At 39.2% G+C, this 14,973-nt stretch overlaps 8 protein-coding genes across 8 annotated transcripts; 4 read left to right on the forward strand and 4 right to left on the reverse strand.

Moving 5' to 3' along the window:
• Window positions 1-1,272: 1,272 nt before the first annotated feature.
• On the reverse strand, window positions 1,273-1,864 carry BDF20DRAFT_917804 (uncharacterized protein; the record flags this gene model as incomplete). The annotated part of the gene is made up of 3 exons (XM_053084612.1): window positions 1,273-1,450; window positions 1,674-1,725; window positions 1,816-1,864. The coding sequence occupies 3 exons, from the start codon at window positions 1,862-1,864 to the stop codon at window positions 1,273-1,275; spliced, it is 279 nt and encodes a 92-aa protein (XP_052930769.1).
• Window positions 1,865-2,643: 779 nt separating this feature from the next.
• BDF20DRAFT_917805 (A1 cistron-splicing factor) lies at window positions 2,644-4,077 on the reverse strand (the record flags this gene model as incomplete). Its single annotated transcript, XM_053084613.1, has 5 exons — window positions 2,644-2,814; window positions 2,881-2,969; window positions 3,038-3,607; window positions 3,687-3,841; window positions 3,911-4,077. The coding sequence occupies 5 exons, from the start codon at window positions 4,075-4,077 to the stop codon at window positions 2,644-2,646; spliced, it is 1,152 nt and encodes a 383-aa protein (XP_052930770.1).
• Window positions 3,911-5,422, reverse strand: BDF20DRAFT_901891 (uncharacterized protein). Its single transcript, XM_053082835.1, has one exon. It carries the CDS (start codon window positions 5,090-5,092, stop codon window positions 4,223-4,225), a length of 870 nt encoding a protein of 289 aa, XP_052930771.1. The 5' UTR covers window positions 5,093-5,422; the 3' UTR covers window positions 3,911-4,222.
• Window positions 5,423-6,992: 1,570 nt separating this feature from the next.
• BDF20DRAFT_908510 (alkaline-phosphatase-like protein) lies at window positions 6,993-8,683 on the reverse strand (the record flags this gene model as incomplete). Its single annotated transcript, XM_053083486.1, has 4 exons — window positions 6,993-7,280; window positions 7,361-7,766; window positions 7,836-7,993; window positions 8,147-8,683. The coding sequence occupies 4 exons, from the start codon at window positions 8,681-8,683 to the stop codon at window positions 6,993-6,995; spliced, it is 1,389 nt and encodes a 462-aa protein (XP_052930772.1).
• A 1,480-nt stretch (window positions 8,684-10,163) lies between these two features.
• Window positions 10,164-11,814, forward strand: BDF20DRAFT_901898 (ribosomal RNA assembly protein mis3). The gene is made up of 6 exons (XM_053082836.1): window positions 10,164-10,331; window positions 10,397-10,563; window positions 10,637-10,771; window positions 10,850-10,975; window positions 11,044-11,184; window positions 11,255-11,814. The coding sequence occupies exons 1-6, from the start codon at window positions 10,229-10,231 to the stop codon at window positions 11,492-11,494; spliced, it is 912 nt and encodes a 303-aa protein (XP_052930773.1). The 5' UTR covers window positions 10,164-10,228; the 3' UTR covers window positions 11,495-11,814.
• A 68-nt stretch (window positions 11,815-11,882) lies between these two features.
• Window positions 11,883-12,499, forward strand: BDF20DRAFT_829998 (uncharacterized protein; the record flags this gene model as incomplete). Its single annotated transcript, XM_053078357.1, has 3 exons — window positions 11,883-12,093; window positions 12,163-12,338; window positions 12,419-12,499. The coding sequence occupies 3 exons, from the start codon at window positions 11,883-11,885 to the stop codon at window positions 12,497-12,499; spliced, it is 468 nt and encodes a 155-aa protein (XP_052930774.1).
• BDF20DRAFT_901923 (uncharacterized protein) lies at window positions 12,473-12,792 on the forward strand. The gene is made up of 2 exons (XM_053082837.1): window positions 12,473-12,682; window positions 12,770-12,792. The coding sequence occupies exons 1-2, from the start codon at window positions 12,519-12,521 to the stop codon at window positions 12,777-12,779; spliced, it is 174 nt and encodes a 57-aa protein (XP_052930775.1). The 5' UTR covers window positions 12,473-12,518; the 3' UTR covers window positions 12,780-12,792.
• On the forward strand, window positions 12,661-14,962 carry BDF20DRAFT_901924 (anaphase-promoting complex, cyclosome, subunit 4-domain-containing protein). Its single transcript, XM_053082838.1, has 10 exons — window positions 12,661-12,682; window positions 12,747-13,084; window positions 13,156-13,259; window positions 13,324-13,454; window positions 13,518-13,669; window positions 13,736-13,882; window positions 13,947-14,107; window positions 14,182-14,233; window positions 14,304-14,432; window positions 14,496-14,962. Exons 2-10 carry the CDS (start codon window positions 13,045-13,047, stop codon window positions 14,717-14,719), a joined length of 1,140 nt encoding a protein of 379 aa, XP_052930776.1. The 5' UTR covers window positions 12,661-12,682; window positions 12,747-13,044; the 3' UTR covers window positions 14,720-14,962.
• The last annotated feature ends 11 nt before the right edge of the window (window positions 14,963-14,973 follow it).

Raw genomic sequence — 14,973 nt, forward strand, 5'->3', positions numbered from 1 at the left:
TTATTATGTTGACAGATAACGTATCCTTTACTCGTCCTATTTGCCAATGAACAGGGCACGTAATCAATCAAATGTGTCGATACAAAGATAGCAATTGAGTGTAAGGACGATTTTCCAAGGGTATGCAAAAATTCTGAACTAGGAAAATTCTGCAACATCGTTGCATGGCCTGGACCCACGTGGTGGTAGAGTCAAAACAGAGGGAGGAGACATTATGAAATTGACACGTTAGCATCGAGGCAGAAGTCGTTGCGCCATGCTCATCAAATCGACTTGCTTTTTTTTTTTTTCTAGAAAGTATTTGATCCAACGACAGGTCAGACCCATCCAAAATCGTGTGATCGACGGATAACGGGTGGAATAGGGCTGCCTTTACTATATCCTAACAGTTGAAGCGGGGAATTTATGGTTTTTACTGTATCGGATCACGAAAAATGTTCTGGATTGATCCAACAGCGAAACAAAAAAGGGGAAAGTAGAGTTTTAAAAGGCGCTTTACCGTCGATCATCCATACCATGGCAGAACGACTTTTTTTTTTTCTTAGAAAAAAAAAACCATATACTCCAAGGCATGCTCACATTCCTCCCGACAGCACAATTTTCTTTTTCGAAAACTGTGTGATAAATAAGCCCTTTATTATTCAGTTGAATATCACGCCTCACCATGTTAGGCGATGGTTCATATATACGCGATGGATAGAATCTGGACTTTGTATCATCTTTCATACGTAGATTTGTTCCAACCTACATCCACAAGCTAATAATACACTTTCAACGTTTCCCTACAGCCAAGATATGTTGTTTTATTTCCCCCCTCCACCTTTTCGTGCCATTTTTCATCTGATAGATGGTCGCCTCAAAAATTATTACGTGAACAGGATATAACCCGTGTCCCCAGCTAATAGAGCTAGTAGCATTTATTTTGAAGTCTAAAAGCACCCAAAAAAAAAAAGAGTCTACTCTAAAACGGACGATAACTGCACTTTTTTTAGTAATCCAAAAGTGTGAAAAAATAATAGTGTATAACGTAAAATTAAAAAAAAAACCATCTCTTAGCAAGCGTTAATTGCATCCGAGAATAGACCATTCGATTCAGCAATAGTTTTATTCTCAACAGCCTTCTCATTATCTCAGAACTTATCAGACATACAAATCTTGAGTGCTATGGCTGAGGCTTTCATTTTTTCGATGTTTTCGATCAAACTTCTGTCTTCCAAATAAAGCAGTTGAAGTTCAGGCCTCTTTTGCCAAGGACTAAAGATGTCCCTGGCTTCAGTCATAAAAAGTTCTTCCCAGATCCAGCAATGTTTTGGCGTCATATTTATCAAGTTTTCTAAGAATAGCACAGCAATCATAACGAGACTTGGAGATAACGCCTTCGATCGCCTTTATTTCACTGTGGAGAACATCGATAGCCAAGGATTCACCCTTAGCTATAATGTCTATCGACCTAAAATCAAGGATAAAGTAATATATTTTTATCAATCTTTACAGTTTGGAGTGTTGTAAATAACTATTTGATAGTTCGATCTTATAGCTTCTCTAAAAGGCCTAAGTTTTTTGGTGAGAACAACAATATCACTGATACATGTTTTAGTAAACAATCCCATCGTCAACATTATAATCATGCTTATTGTGATCAAGGTTAGAGTCGGCATATTGGGAATCGTCACCAGAAGGAAGTATCAACGTCATTTTTGTGAGTTTCAACAGCCAAAACACCGACTAAGTGGTGTGGATAGAGAAATGGATAAGAATGGTTATTATCTACCTCAATAAACATTGTGATAACAATTGCATCAAAAGTCATCTTACCTGGGAAAAGAACACATAATGCTATCATATGAATAAAGATACCACGCATTTTTGTATGAGGTGGGAGGGTTTCTTCCAATAGTTAGAGTGGAGTGTTTAAGCTTTGGAGTTTTTAGATAACAGATCTTGGTACTATGAGCAAAGAGGAATAGAATTGTGTATACTATATATATTTTTTTTTTGTTGATCTGCAAATCTCTATTTTATTCTGATCCCGACACCAAAATAGGGTCCACAAGAGAAGCTGTGGATGTATAAAGCGTACGTTTAGAACAAGCGAAAGTACATGGATCCCTTTTTCGGCACGTATCTCTTTCACATACTGAAATATTTTTCCGTGACTTCTAAGATATGATGGTCATCAATAACCTTGCATCAAGGATATGTATGGTTGGAGCAACTGTAACTTGGATGATCTCTGAGTTAGTGTCAAAAATAACCCGTAAATGTACACAAGCAGACATAACCAAACGGTTTACCCCATGCTTTGGAATGAAAAAGTAGCAATTGATAAGTAAATAGTCTATTTTGAAAAAAGTCGAATGAAAGGATAAAAGTCCAGAAACTGAGATATGATGCATGTATTTAACATATTACACATTGTTCATCATCCATGGATCGGAAGGCTATTCACATAGACAAAGAAGGATACAACAAATACAAATTTAGCTATGGCTTCGATATGACGCCAAGCAATATACTTTATCTGTTTAAGGTCTAGATAATGGAGGAGGATGGCTTTAGAAACGACACATGTCTGGTATATGAATTGTTTTATGCTATGTACAGAAACAATGCTGGTAGTCAGCGGACAGTTCTTGCTTTGAATTATTCCTCCAAATCAACAATGACAGGTGCATTCTCGCCTCCTTCCTCTTCTTCTTCATCGTCCTCATGGTCGCTTATTTCCCAGTCAAACTTTTTGATAATGAAACGTTTCAATTTCATAAAGCGTTTCCCCAATCGTTCATTATGAAGCGGTATATTTCTTTGTAATGTCTAACGAGAAAAAAGTTGTTTAGGCTTCATATGCCACTTGTCATATATATCATATATGTGGATTACCTTCAAAACAATCGTGGTAAAGTTATTCTCTGATAAAATATCTCTGTAAAAGTCCTCAGGACATTCATTCAGTTGACATTGAAGCACATCTATTCAAATATGAAGACGGGCTTGAGAAAATGTCGCCTATTCTACTCGAGTCAAAAAGATGCTTTACCCATAAAGTCGTAAAACAGGTCTGGCATTTCTTCTACTAATTGCTGACATGAACACATCAATTGTACCAGCTGTTTCCATTGATTGAAACCAGAGAAATTTTGTGCCATCAGCAGACAGACAAAAGCCAGTTGCAATTCTCCCAACAAGACTTTATAGTCTCCATGATATACTGTGTTGAGCAATTGTCGTGTCAGCCATGATTTGTCCAGACTCCATCGTGTGACCTCCTGGCCTACTGCACCTTTAGGAAAAGAGTGTCGAAGGACAAAGGGAGTGAATTCCATGCCTTGTTCTTTTTCAATCTGTTTGCCTAACCGTTGATCTTTGATGGTTGCTGGATCGAGGGTCTCAGGAGGACGGCTACTGCTACTGCTGCTGTTGTTGGTATCTTGGGATGGCTCCAAAGAATCGCTGCCTTTTTCAGGCAGGTGACTGACTTTTCCATTATTCGGTAATATGCGATGAACAAGACCGGGTGTAATATAGTTGGTTAGTTGCTTCCAACGTTCGTAAAATGTCGGTGGGTCCAGTGGATAAGGACCCATATTACGATCGAAATCACGAATATCTAGCATGAAAAGAGTGTTGTTAGGATGTTTGTCCTCATTCGTATAAAAAAAAACCAAAAAAAAACCAGTGTATATTACTTGATCGTAAACGTTCTACTTGATCAGGGTCTAATTCTGTCTCATCACGCAAGTCTTCAATGTGAGGATTCCATTCTCTCACCAACACTTCTTTGGATTCAAAGAAATGGAAAAAACCTGTTCTGATGCCTTCCGCTCCTTCTTTACTCAATGCACTAATAATCTCGAAACGATGGGTGAATGAATGGCGTGTACATTTATGCATGCATTCTCCCGAACCTTACGAGTAATAGATGAAATGTAAACCTGGAGGAATCATTTTAACGCCCTTGAATAAAGGACCAATGGTCCAAGCATGATAATCAACGCCAAATTCTAAATGAGGTGGGGCTTCTAGAAACAATAGAAACGCGCCTTTTTCAAATAATTGATTTGCAAGTTGTTGATCCATCGATGAGCAAGATGGGAAAGAAAGAAAAAAAAAAAGTCTTGTGTTTATTTCCTTTTTTTTAAAAACTATGTACATTCTTTTGATAAATAATAATGAGAGGCGTCCGTTGAATTATCCAGCACTCAATCTTGCCTACCCATTTTTTTTATATATGAAAACGCTCTTTATAAATGGCAAAAGAAGGCGAAGACATGTTGAGTAAATAAGCGTTTTGAGGCACTGCTTTATTCGCTTCTTCTAGTTGGCCTTCTAGAATGGATTGATCGTCTTTACTCACCACGGAGGATGGAGAGAGGTTGATCTCGATAGCGTAACAAAGATCCGTATCACGGCTATGAAGCTCATCCATGGCGGATGTAGAGGAGGAAGAAGAATCATAGGATGTTTCACTAGCATCCAGTAAGCCGGGAATGGCCTCAATATCCAAAGGGCTTAAAATAACACCTCGTCTGCGCGAAAGGCATGCTTTTGATTTTTTACGTTTAACAACCCTTGGACGCGATGCAGGGGCAGCAGTGTCTGTGTTTTCATGGTCGGTGTGTAGAGTGCTCATCAAGGACAACGGAGGCGGCTGACGGTTTTGTTCGGGTGTAGAGAAAGGTTGTTCTGTAGGTGAAAGCAACATTTCTTTCTCTCGCATCACATGCTGCTGTTGTAGCTGGGGTTTCGTTGGTGTTGTTGTGCTGGATGAGGCAAGTCGTAGGTGGATGGCGGATACCCAAGCATCCAATTCTTCTTTTGACTTGCAAGCAATCGTCCAAGCTTTTTGTTTTTTCGTAAGAGGCTCTAATCGGAAGCAATAAAGGTGCTGGTGATGTGGATGCGTGATGGTTTTCACCCGTGCCACCTCACGAAGATCGATCGTTTTTGAAGCGGTGGCTGCATGCTCGTCCTTGTAATACCGTAGTTCAGTATCCAACAAGACGAACAAGCGTGATTGCCAACGTGAAGCGACAAAGGTATTTTTAGTCGTCAATTTCTGTAACCAGCCAGAAAAAGGGGTAGTAGTAGACATGATTCTATTTACAAGTATATATACACAAAAAGGAATGCAAATTGTAAACGAGATAGGGTATTTATACCCGTTGTGTTGAATCAGTAGAATTTGGAGGACCTTTGGGGGGAGGGGGAGCACGAGAGAGGAATCTGGACTCGATTCAATTTATTGCTGTTTTAAAGCAACGACATTTCATTGGTGGATATATTGTTTTTTAATGAACTATATCCTAGACACGTTATCCTCTTTTTGAAATGTAAGGCCAAGAAGTACTGGCAAGAGCCAAGAGCAAAAAACATATACATACCTTTTTTTTTTTTTTTTGCTATAAATAGACGCAAGAGACCTGCCCTTCTAGGTATTTCCAAAACCTTTTTACCATTAAACAGATGCTTAACTGACGCGCAGTAAAGTCGGGGACCGGTCTATTTATTTAGAAAAAGCCTCGTGTCGCTTCATTTACAATTACAGCAAAATAGAGGTGTCAAAGCGCAACCTTTGGGCTTGCGTGTTGTCATATGGTTTAATAAATATTAAATTAGATTGTTGTACAAAATTGTTGACTTTTTGTTGTTTTGAAAACAGGTGACCTTCTCCTATTTTGCAAATGGGCAAAAGCAAACGCTTCTCTTTCTATTTTTGAGGCAAATGGAATAAAAGATTTGAGAAATAATTCTTGAATCTATTGTGTATAGTTCTCATCTCATTCAAAGACAACGCAAAAAATGACCCTCACCTTTACGCAATAGTATTTATTTCATCTGTGATTTCAGGAGAAAAATTCTCGATATTTTCACGGGTACACCACAGTTCCGATGTTTGGGTTTTGGCTCTAACAGGTACTGATAGAAATGCGCTTGGCAGAAAGGGGATTGGATGTGTTGGCCGACGCATTGACTCTCGTTGCCTTTAGAATCTCGAAAACGGATGATCCAACATTCAAAGGATTTGGTTGAAGGCATGTATAAAAGGTGCTTTAAGACGTGGACAACATCATCTCGAATACTTCCTATTGAATTGTCTCATAGCATGTGAGTATCGGAAATCTAAAAGTAAATTGAGCAACTTGTGTGTGTGTGTATGTAGTACGCAGGTACCAACGTTTTTCTATGTTGCCAAGCTTTATTTAAGAGGGCCAAGTTTTTTCTTTGATTGCCTTTTTAGGCAACGAATAGAAACTAAAAAAAGCCTTTTCTAACGGATGCACTGCTTCAAAGTCATTTTACTTGCTGTTCTCAAATCAACCGCTTCATCATTTCGATGAATTTATCATTCAGATGTTCATGACGTTTTTTTTAAAAGTCATGATTGTGTTTTAGCAAAAAAGGCTTTCAAACGTCCTAAAAGGCCTTTCTTCCTCGGAAGCTTTCTTTGATCCGAAACGGAATAGTCTAGACCCACGATAAGATAGAAGCCCTTCTAGTTTAAAGAGGCGGGGCCCCCTCGCTCTACCAAAATACAATACAAAAAAGCTAACGACAAAACAAAGTGTAGAACAGACACCTTGGTAACCCTCCGACCCGCAGGTGAAATACGCATCCTATCCATCTATTGATCCGATCCGACAGTAGTACACTAAGCACGTATGTTTCCAAGTTTAGCTCGACTCGGTAAGAAGACATGCTCAAGGCGCTGAAAAAGGGCCACCCCTCTGCAATAGAGTTTATCGCCTAATGGCGAACACAAGTGTATTGAAATCAGACCAGTCGTTAAAGTAACCGCGTACCATCCCCCAAACAAACGTATATGGTACTAACGCTGCTGTTTTAGGTTGCATTTCTGCTTAGATAATGTTTCGATTCAAACATGGACGGACCATGAATAACACCAAGTGGTTAAACTATTTCATTTTGACTAAGAATTTAAAAAAAAGGTGTGTATGCTAAGGAAGATGAAAAAAAAGTAATTACAGGGAAAGTTAGGGCTCGAAAACCGTGTGCTTTAAATGATCAGGAATAGCTTCATGATAATGATCTAAATGTTCGTCGTAAGCTAGTTTTGATTCTTCTGACAATGTTGTTGACGCCAAGTGAAAAGAGGCATTCTTGCTGTTCAGCTGTACGGTGATGTCTGTCAAGTTTAAATCAAGTGCTTTTGTGATAAACTCTCCTACTTCAGTATTTTCGAAGCTACCGATCAGTAGCTCTGCACCCGCACCATAAGCGTATAAATTGACATCAACACCACTGTGACCATGCGTCGTCCACTGAAAAAGGGGAGGGGAGAAAAGTCAAGGTTAGTACTGTCCTCTATTTTTAGTCTATCTCATCCATGTGAGTTTCTTACGCCTAATTGTGCTCGTAAAGACACCATGTCGGCCAAATACAAATCCAAATTGTTCTCGGTCCCATTTTTAGCGTCCAACAGAGTCTTCAATTCCGCCTCTGTAGGATCAGTAATCCCCAGCTTGTCTTTCAAGAAGTGATTAACAAGAGAGTCGCGATCAGGATTCATTTGCTTGATTTCCTTGGCCAGACGTATCGTCGAGCTTTTGACTCTGGTCAATACATCAGGATACCAAAGATAGACAGGATATTCTGGAGAGACTTGACGCGCCAAGGAAAGACCACCTGTTTCATGATCACTGGTAGAAATCATGATGGTATCAGGATGTTGATCGACATAGTTCTTGACAAGTTGAATGGTTTTTTGATATTCTAAAATTTCATACAAATGCGTGGCTGCATCGCTCCTAAAGAGGAGTTAGATCGATGAAGGAGGGATGATTTTCCGAGCAAAAAAAAAAAAAAAAGCAACTTACGAATGGGCTGCCATGTCTATTCTACTTCCTTCAATCATAAGAAAGAACCCTTCTTCTTTATCTTCTATTGCTTTGAACAGTATATCCAAGGCTTTTGCTGACATATCCGACAAACTTGGCTGTGTTGCATTATCTCGATCGATCTCATAATCCATATGCTAATGACGTATTAAAAAAAAATTAGAAAGGATGTCAATCGTACCATTGGTTTCAGAGCTACTCACATCGTAAGAGAATAAACTGATAGCCGGTAAAATACTGGGATCGTTTGTTGGTAACTTTTCAAAAGCTTCTTTATCTTTGTACATCACGGTGGTCCAATTGTACTTGGTTTTGGCTTCTTCGAACAGGTTTCGGTTATCTGTTCTACAGCTTTCTGGTTTTCCTAGAGTTTGCGGCAAAAAGTGGCAATAACCACCGCCAAACATCAAATCCAAGCTTCTTCCTAAAGGATTCTCGCCTATCTCCTGAAGAGCAATCGTGTTTTCCTGAGAACGCTGTTCGACATGTGCTGCGAAGCTAGCCGGTGTCGCATGTGTGATACGTGATGTAGCGACGAGTCCTGTCAGCATGCGTTGCTGATGTTTGGCGGCTTCGAGGACAGTACCGCACGGTATCTTGTCAGGAGTCACACCGATCGCTCCATTGTAGGTTTTCAGATTGCAGCTAAAGGCTGTCGCACCCGCCCCACTGTCCGTTATCAGTGACGAAGAACTACGGGTTCTTGAATTTCCTACGTGAATTTGATCCAATGGCGTTGGATAATCGTAAGGCTTTCGATGTGTAAATTGATAAAAAGTACGAGCCATGGTGACGGAAGCAGGACCGAAGCCGTCGCTGATCATCATAATGACATTCTTGGGCTTGGCAGGTGGAGAGGAAAACTTGTCAGCAAATCTTGCAGGACCTAATAGAAAAAGGTTAGATCCAAGGCTTTTTCAATGAGGACAATTGTGGGGGAGGGGAATCTTACCAAAAAAAGGCGTCGATGAGGAGAGGAAACCTTTCTCTGTCATCAAGGTGATACTTACTCTCTTTTCAGCAGAAAAGTAAGCAGCTATCCCAAGGACAGATACCAACATCATCACCCATCCGCTTACAAAAAACCATTTACGATTTTTTTTCTATAAAAAGGGAATAATATTTATTAGAGACTGACTTGGAAGAAGTAATAAGCATGTGTCCTTACCACAGATGAAGCATGCTCTAACTTTGCGTGATGCTGAAAGATCCAATATTTGTCCTCTAATGGAATTTCTTCTGTCAAGGCTTCTTCATGGTTCGAGCCTTTGATCATTGGCTGTAGCAAGGGATCACTCATGATTATAATAAAGAAAAGTGAGAGTAAAGGCAAAACAAAAGAGATTATCTGACGAAAAAAGAAAAAAAGGGTATTTAAATCTGTCTCATCTGATAACTTATTAATCTATATAGGCTATTTCTCTGTGTTTGCGTCTGTGCATGTGCGTCTTTGGAATGCGGAGAGAGGCTTTAAGAAACCCTATCCTATCGATCCTCTATTACTATCATTGTGCAACACTTTCAAAAGCACACGTTTTAAAGATAAAGGCTGCAATAGGAGAACGCATTGACAAAAGAAAGCATTCCAAAGAATACGCGTGGATAGATGCTATATATCTAGTTTGCTATTATGATGCTTGATCCTTCGTTCATTACCTTTTAAAACGCAAATTAAATAAATATATCCCTTTCCTGGTTTCTGTAACACCCAATAAAGATCATGATGATGCCATTCCATCCGTCGATCTTTTATGAAAAGTGCAAACAAAACTTACACATGTTGGCAATAAAGTGAACATTCGTCTTAGTAGACCACACTTTGGCTTCTGAAGCATTGCGTAAACTGTACCCTACAAAAACAGATTCACGGCCACCCTTCTTGATAGTTAAAAGACAAAGTCAAACATAGATAGTTAGATGGAATAGCCTTGACAAATGGCATATCCAAGGTAGACACACGTGTCGCAATGAGTTGATAAAGAAATTTTGCTTCTTGTGTGCTTTCAAAAGAGTCCTATCATTTTTTGTCTTAGCAAGGATTTCTCTTCTATTTTGGATGCCAGATCCTAACAAAGAAAAGATTTCCTAATTTTTCATATAAGGGGAGCTATTTTTCATCCAGGCAGTATAGAGTTCCAAAGAGTCACTCTATAAAGGTAGAGTACGCTTTCTACCCATCACGTGGGCTAAGACTTTGGTTACCATTTATTATAAAAGACACAGCCAAATAATGTGACGAGGTTTACTTTTACGACATCCAAGAAACAAGCCACATAATTTTCTCGGAGATCTCCGCTTCCAGAAGCAATTCTTTCTTTTTTTTTCCCTACTCTGAGGAATATCTATTTAAACTTTTTATACAATTTGCAACAATGTCTGAAGAGACCAAGACAAAAAATAATAAGCGTTCGTTAACAGAAAGCTCAGAAGAACAATCAGAAACAAAGAATAATAAACGTTTCAGAAAGGATAAACGTGAGTAGGCATGTCTGCATGTCGCCACTATCTACCTATTTACTCATGTCCCCTTTTCTTTATAGCTTGGGATACAGATGACATCGATCACTGGAAGATTGACGAATTCAAACCTGACGACTCATCAGGCCCATTTTTAGAAGAATCTTCTTTTGCCACTCTTTTCCCTAAATACAGAGAAGCTTATTTAAGAGAATCGTGGCCCCTTATTACAACAGCACTTGGAAAATATGTGAGTTTTTACTGTCCTTAATCCAATGGACTTTAGATGCGCTTGGCTAACCTTTTTGTTTTCTTAACGATAGGGTATTGCTTGTGTGCTGGATTTGGTGGAAGGTAGCATGACAGTAAAGACAACAAGAAAAACATACGACCCCTATGCTATTTTAAAAGCGAGAGATATGATTAAATTATTAGCCAGAAGTGTCCCTTTTCCACAAGTAAGAAAAAACAAACTATACTCTATCATTGGATGATGGGTCACTCAACTTTCTTACTTACAAAATCGACAATGTTAGGCTATCAAAATCATGGATGATGGTATTGCTTGTGATATTATAAAGATTGGTAATATTACAAGAAATAAAGAACGATTCGTCAAACGTAGACAAAGACTTATTGGACCCAATGGTTCTACGTTGAAGGTGAGTGGACAACGGCAGTTTCTTCGGCAGTAATTCACGTTCTCATGTCTCATCCTCCTTCACCTTAGGCGATTGAATTATTGACAAAATGTTACATGATGGTTCAAGGTAATACAGTGTCCGCTATGGGACCCTATAAAGGACTCAAAGAATTACGTCGTATCGTTTTGGATTGTATGAAGAATATTCATCCCATTTACCATATCAAAGTAAGTTTGGCCTTAAAGCTTATCGTTGACTATCACATAACTAACTTACTTGTGTTTTCTCTTTCTACAGGAACTCATGATTAAGCGTGAACTCGCCAAAGATCCTAAATTGCAGTCAGAATCCTGGGACCGATTCTTACCTCAATTCCAAAAGAGAAACGTCAAACACAAGAAGAAGGTTGTGGAACAAAAGCCCAAGAAAGAATACACACCATTCCCTCCTGCACCACCCAAGTCAAAGATCGATTTACAATTGGAAAGTGGCGAGTATTTCTTGAAGCAAAACCAAAAGAAAAAGGAAAAGCAATAAATCATCAGTCACCATTGATAAGATTACCCTCTCTCTCTTTCTCTCTATTTCTTTTGTTATCGTTTTTGCCATTTTCATACGAGTAAAAAAGATGCTATTCTTTGTTTGCAAATAACATGAGGTTGCGTTGGTGTTGGTGAAGGGTTTCCATTGGATCTGACAAAGTGGTATCCAACCGTCTTTCCCAATGAATGTGGCAGACGGATCTCAGGAACAGCCAGAAACAAAAATGTTTTATTTTTAAATTCGCGCCGTTTTGCATGAAAGCTGTCACATTGAATTGACAGTAAAACTTGAGTTTATGAGAGCTGCACATGACGAATCGTTAGTTTCGATCGACTCACCATTTCAGTCGAGAGGATCAGCTATCGCATGAAAATAAAGAGCCATGGAAGCAACAGAACAATTTCCTATTCTTTACCGAAATTTGCTCACCCATGATGTGCGTTTGATTTCATGTTGCCCAACGACAGACCTCATCTTGTTGGTGTCTGTTCAGAATGAGCTAAAATTGTATAGAAAGGGATCCACTCTACTTTGGACCATTGGGGCAGAAGACATTGATGCCACTGTCAATGCCGTGGCATGGCATCCGAATGGTAAAAACCAAAGAGGCAACAAGAAAAAAACGGGTCCCTTTATATTAAGAAAATCTTTTTTTGTCACAGGAAAAGAGTTTGTTGCAGGCTGTAAAGATGGATCTTTATACAATATCAATGTCTGTTATGATAGTCCGCAAATCACAGAATGTGAGCTGTCAGAAATGATACCAGCAGAGAGCCAGTATGCCATCACTTCATTGAGATGGATAAAATATGCACAAAAGAAAACAGAAGAGTACATTGTAAGGTCCTTGTTTCTTTTTTTCTTTTTTTTTTCTTTTCTTTGTCTCCACAGCAAAGCCTAAAACGTTTCTGTATCTAGGAAGGGTTTGATCCAAACGCATTTGACATAGATTCAAAATTACCCTTATTGAGCGAAAAGTCACCACAGCCACCAAAGTAAACAAAGAGCTTGTCTCTTTATGTTGACAAGTGCTAACCTCTTCCTTTTTCTCCTATCGATGAATAGAACACGTATGATTCAAATGGGACGAAAGAAAAGTATACTTCCTTTGAAGCCTGATACCAACAGAGATTCTCAGAGCTTATTACTGGCTGGTAATGCCAATGGTCAACTTTACCTTTTGTAACGTATTTACAATGTCTTGGTGTTCTTTAGCAGAGAAAGGGAAAATTAACCCGATGTAAAGCTTGAATGGCATTTATCCCATAGCGCACTATAGCTTACCCGACGGTACTATCATACAAGATATTTGCATTAAACGCGATGCATCCATTCTACAGTTATTCTCCACAAGCACCGATATACCACCAACCCATCCATACCAAATTCACAAGCTCGACACACAATACCTCAGAAAGAGAAAGGACGAGATTTTGAATATAGCAGACGTGCAACTTCAACTCAACTATCTTTTAGAATACATCAGAGCCAACGTGGATGTACTGAAAAAACATCATGATCATTACGCCCATTTAACAAGGAAAATGGCTGAAGAAGTGAGTGATTGTATTACAAACGTAGAAGGTAAACACACAAAAAAGAAAAGAGAGCCATGGCCCCCCTTTGATGAGATGGATAAACTAAAATGAATAAAGAGAGTGCGATGGCCATGCCTTCGGTGGAATTTATTGGCGCCTTGGCTACGGGTATGGTGACCGAACCTTTGCATCACTTTTTTACTGAAATTCTCAACATTAGGGTAGAGTACAGGGTTCTTTTCTGGGTTTGTTTTGCCTCGTTGTTCTAATTTTGTTATGAAGTAGGGTATTAAACAATGGGAAGACGATATGAATTATGGGCATGTCAATTCATTAATTGTGGCCTCGCAGTACATTTTACCGGCGTGTGATCGAATGCTGATAGAATTGAGTAAATTATACGGTTATAGTTCATGGTTCGTTCCCTCTCTTTACATGTATGTTCAGTGAAAGAAATACTAACGTTTCCTTTTTCTTAGGACGCAGCGTTACGGAGATCTCTTGAATGAGAAAGAAGTGAATAACTGCATAACATATGTTCGAGATCTCATCAGTGTCATGTATCGTTTTATACGTTCTCTGCAAAACGTCATGAAGATCTTTGCAGCCTTTATCTCTTGGGTTTCTGTAGGTAGGTAGGCAGGCAGGCAAGCATCACTCTCTTTCAGACTTTTGAGAACTTATCTCCTTGTGCTAGTTTGGGAAAAAGTGGTAACGTCGGAGTCAGAGTCTTCAAAAATTGATTATATTTGTGATGAACCAGAACTCGTATTGCAATACTTACAGACGAGCTTTACAGAGGATCCATTCAAACACTATTTTGCGTCCACCCCAGATACATCAAGTAAGTTTGAAAATAGATCGATACCACAGACATAGTGGGGCTAAAACGAAAATCCCTCCCTCAGACACGAATCTTGTTCAACTTGTAAACAAGTTAACCAACGGTTGTCATGACATGCTGTCCAAACCCTCGACAACCATATCCACGAAAATTAGACACTTGTCTACACTTTCATTGCTTGGATTGCCTTTGACCGACACCTTTTCACTCGCTTCTCATCTATCTGTAAAGTAAAAAATAAATAAATAAAAAATCTCGCACGTCCTGATGGGGTTGTACTCATCCTCGTTCTTTTTTAGCAGGACAATATTATTTATTACGCCATGTCAACACAGATACCAACGTCTCAAGGTAAGCAAAGCCCTCTTCCCTCCCCCCCCCCTTTTTTTTAACGATCGTTCTAAACCCTTTCTTTTTCAAGTGATCTTGTTACGAAATCATATCAGAAAAAAGAGGATAGAGTACGCTTGTTTCGCTGTCGATGGTCTATTGACAGATGCTCAATTTTTTGATAAACATGAATTGGGTGTGGTAGTAGAAATAGATCAAGGTGTGTATTCTATGAAACCTTTCACTCGTTCATGCCCCACTTACCCAATACCTCTATCTCTAGAGAACTCTTGTTTGCAATCGTATTCACTCGAGCGTCTACCATACGATGTATTTGGCCAGCATGAGATTGTTTCCAGGACGGTAGAGGTAAAGCATCGCTCGCTATGTTTAAAAAAAAAGGTAATAGATAGGTTCCTGACATTTTTCCATTCCCCAGCCTTTTCGAAGTCAACAACTTGTAAAAATGATCAAGGTCAAGATGGGTTGCAACGGTTTACCGCGTAGACGGCTTGTATGTCTGGCACCTTTGAATAGGCTGCTACAGATACGCTCCATGGATGCTGAAGAAAATGAGCAAGAACAAGAGGAGGGTGACTAACCCTTTCAAGACAATTTATATAAAAGTCTCAAGTAGGTTATGATGAAAGGAAATAAACAAAATACAGGATGCTTTTTTTTTTTTTCTGTTTTAAAAAATATGTATAAGCGTGAGGGGGTGGGGAGGGAGAACGCAAACACACACACACACACACACACAC

This window comes from Mycotypha africana (genome assembly GCF_025528875.1).
Source record: "Mycotypha africana strain NRRL 2978 chromosome Unknown BDF20scaffold_18, whole genome shotgun sequence".
In the NCBI taxonomy this organism is placed as follows: domain Eukaryota; kingdom Fungi; phylum Mucoromycota; class Mucoromycetes; order Mucorales; family Mycotyphaceae; genus Mycotypha; species Mycotypha africana.

Excerpts from the sequence above, each read along its gene's own strand:
- BDF20DRAFT_901898 (XM_053082836.1), top strand. The coding sequence starts at position 10,229 with ATGTCTGAAGAGACCAAGACAAAAAATAATAAGCGTTCGTTAACAGAA. Across the intron at positions 10,332-10,396 it reads ACGTTTCAGAAAGGATAAAC|CTTGGGATACAGATGACATC; the intron begins GTGAGTAGGCAT and ends TTTTCTTTATAG. Across the intron at positions 10,772-10,849 it reads GAAGTGTCCCTTTTCCACAA|GCTATCAAAATCATGGATGA; the intron begins GTAAGAAAAAAC and ends CGACAATGTTAG.
- BDF20DRAFT_901924 (XM_053082838.1), top strand. The coding sequence starts at position 13,045 with ATGGCTGAAGAAGTGAGTGATTGTATTACAAACGTAGAAG. Across the intron at positions 13,085-13,155 it reads TTGTATTACAAACGTAGAAG|AGAGTGCGATGGCCATGCCT; the intron begins GTAAACACACAA and ends AAATGAATAAAG. Across the intron at positions 13,260-13,323 it reads CTGAAATTCTCAACATTAGG|GGTATTAAACAATGGGAAGA; the intron begins GTAGAGTACAGG and ends GTTATGAAGTAG.
- BDF20DRAFT_901923 (XM_053082837.1), top strand. The coding sequence starts at position 12,519 with ATGTTGACAAGTGCTAACCTCTTCCTTTTTCTCCTATCGATGAATAGA.
- BDF20DRAFT_901891 (XM_053082835.1), bottom strand. The coding sequence starts at position 5,092 with ATGTCTACTACTACCCCTTTTTCTGGCTGGTTACAGAAATTGACGACT.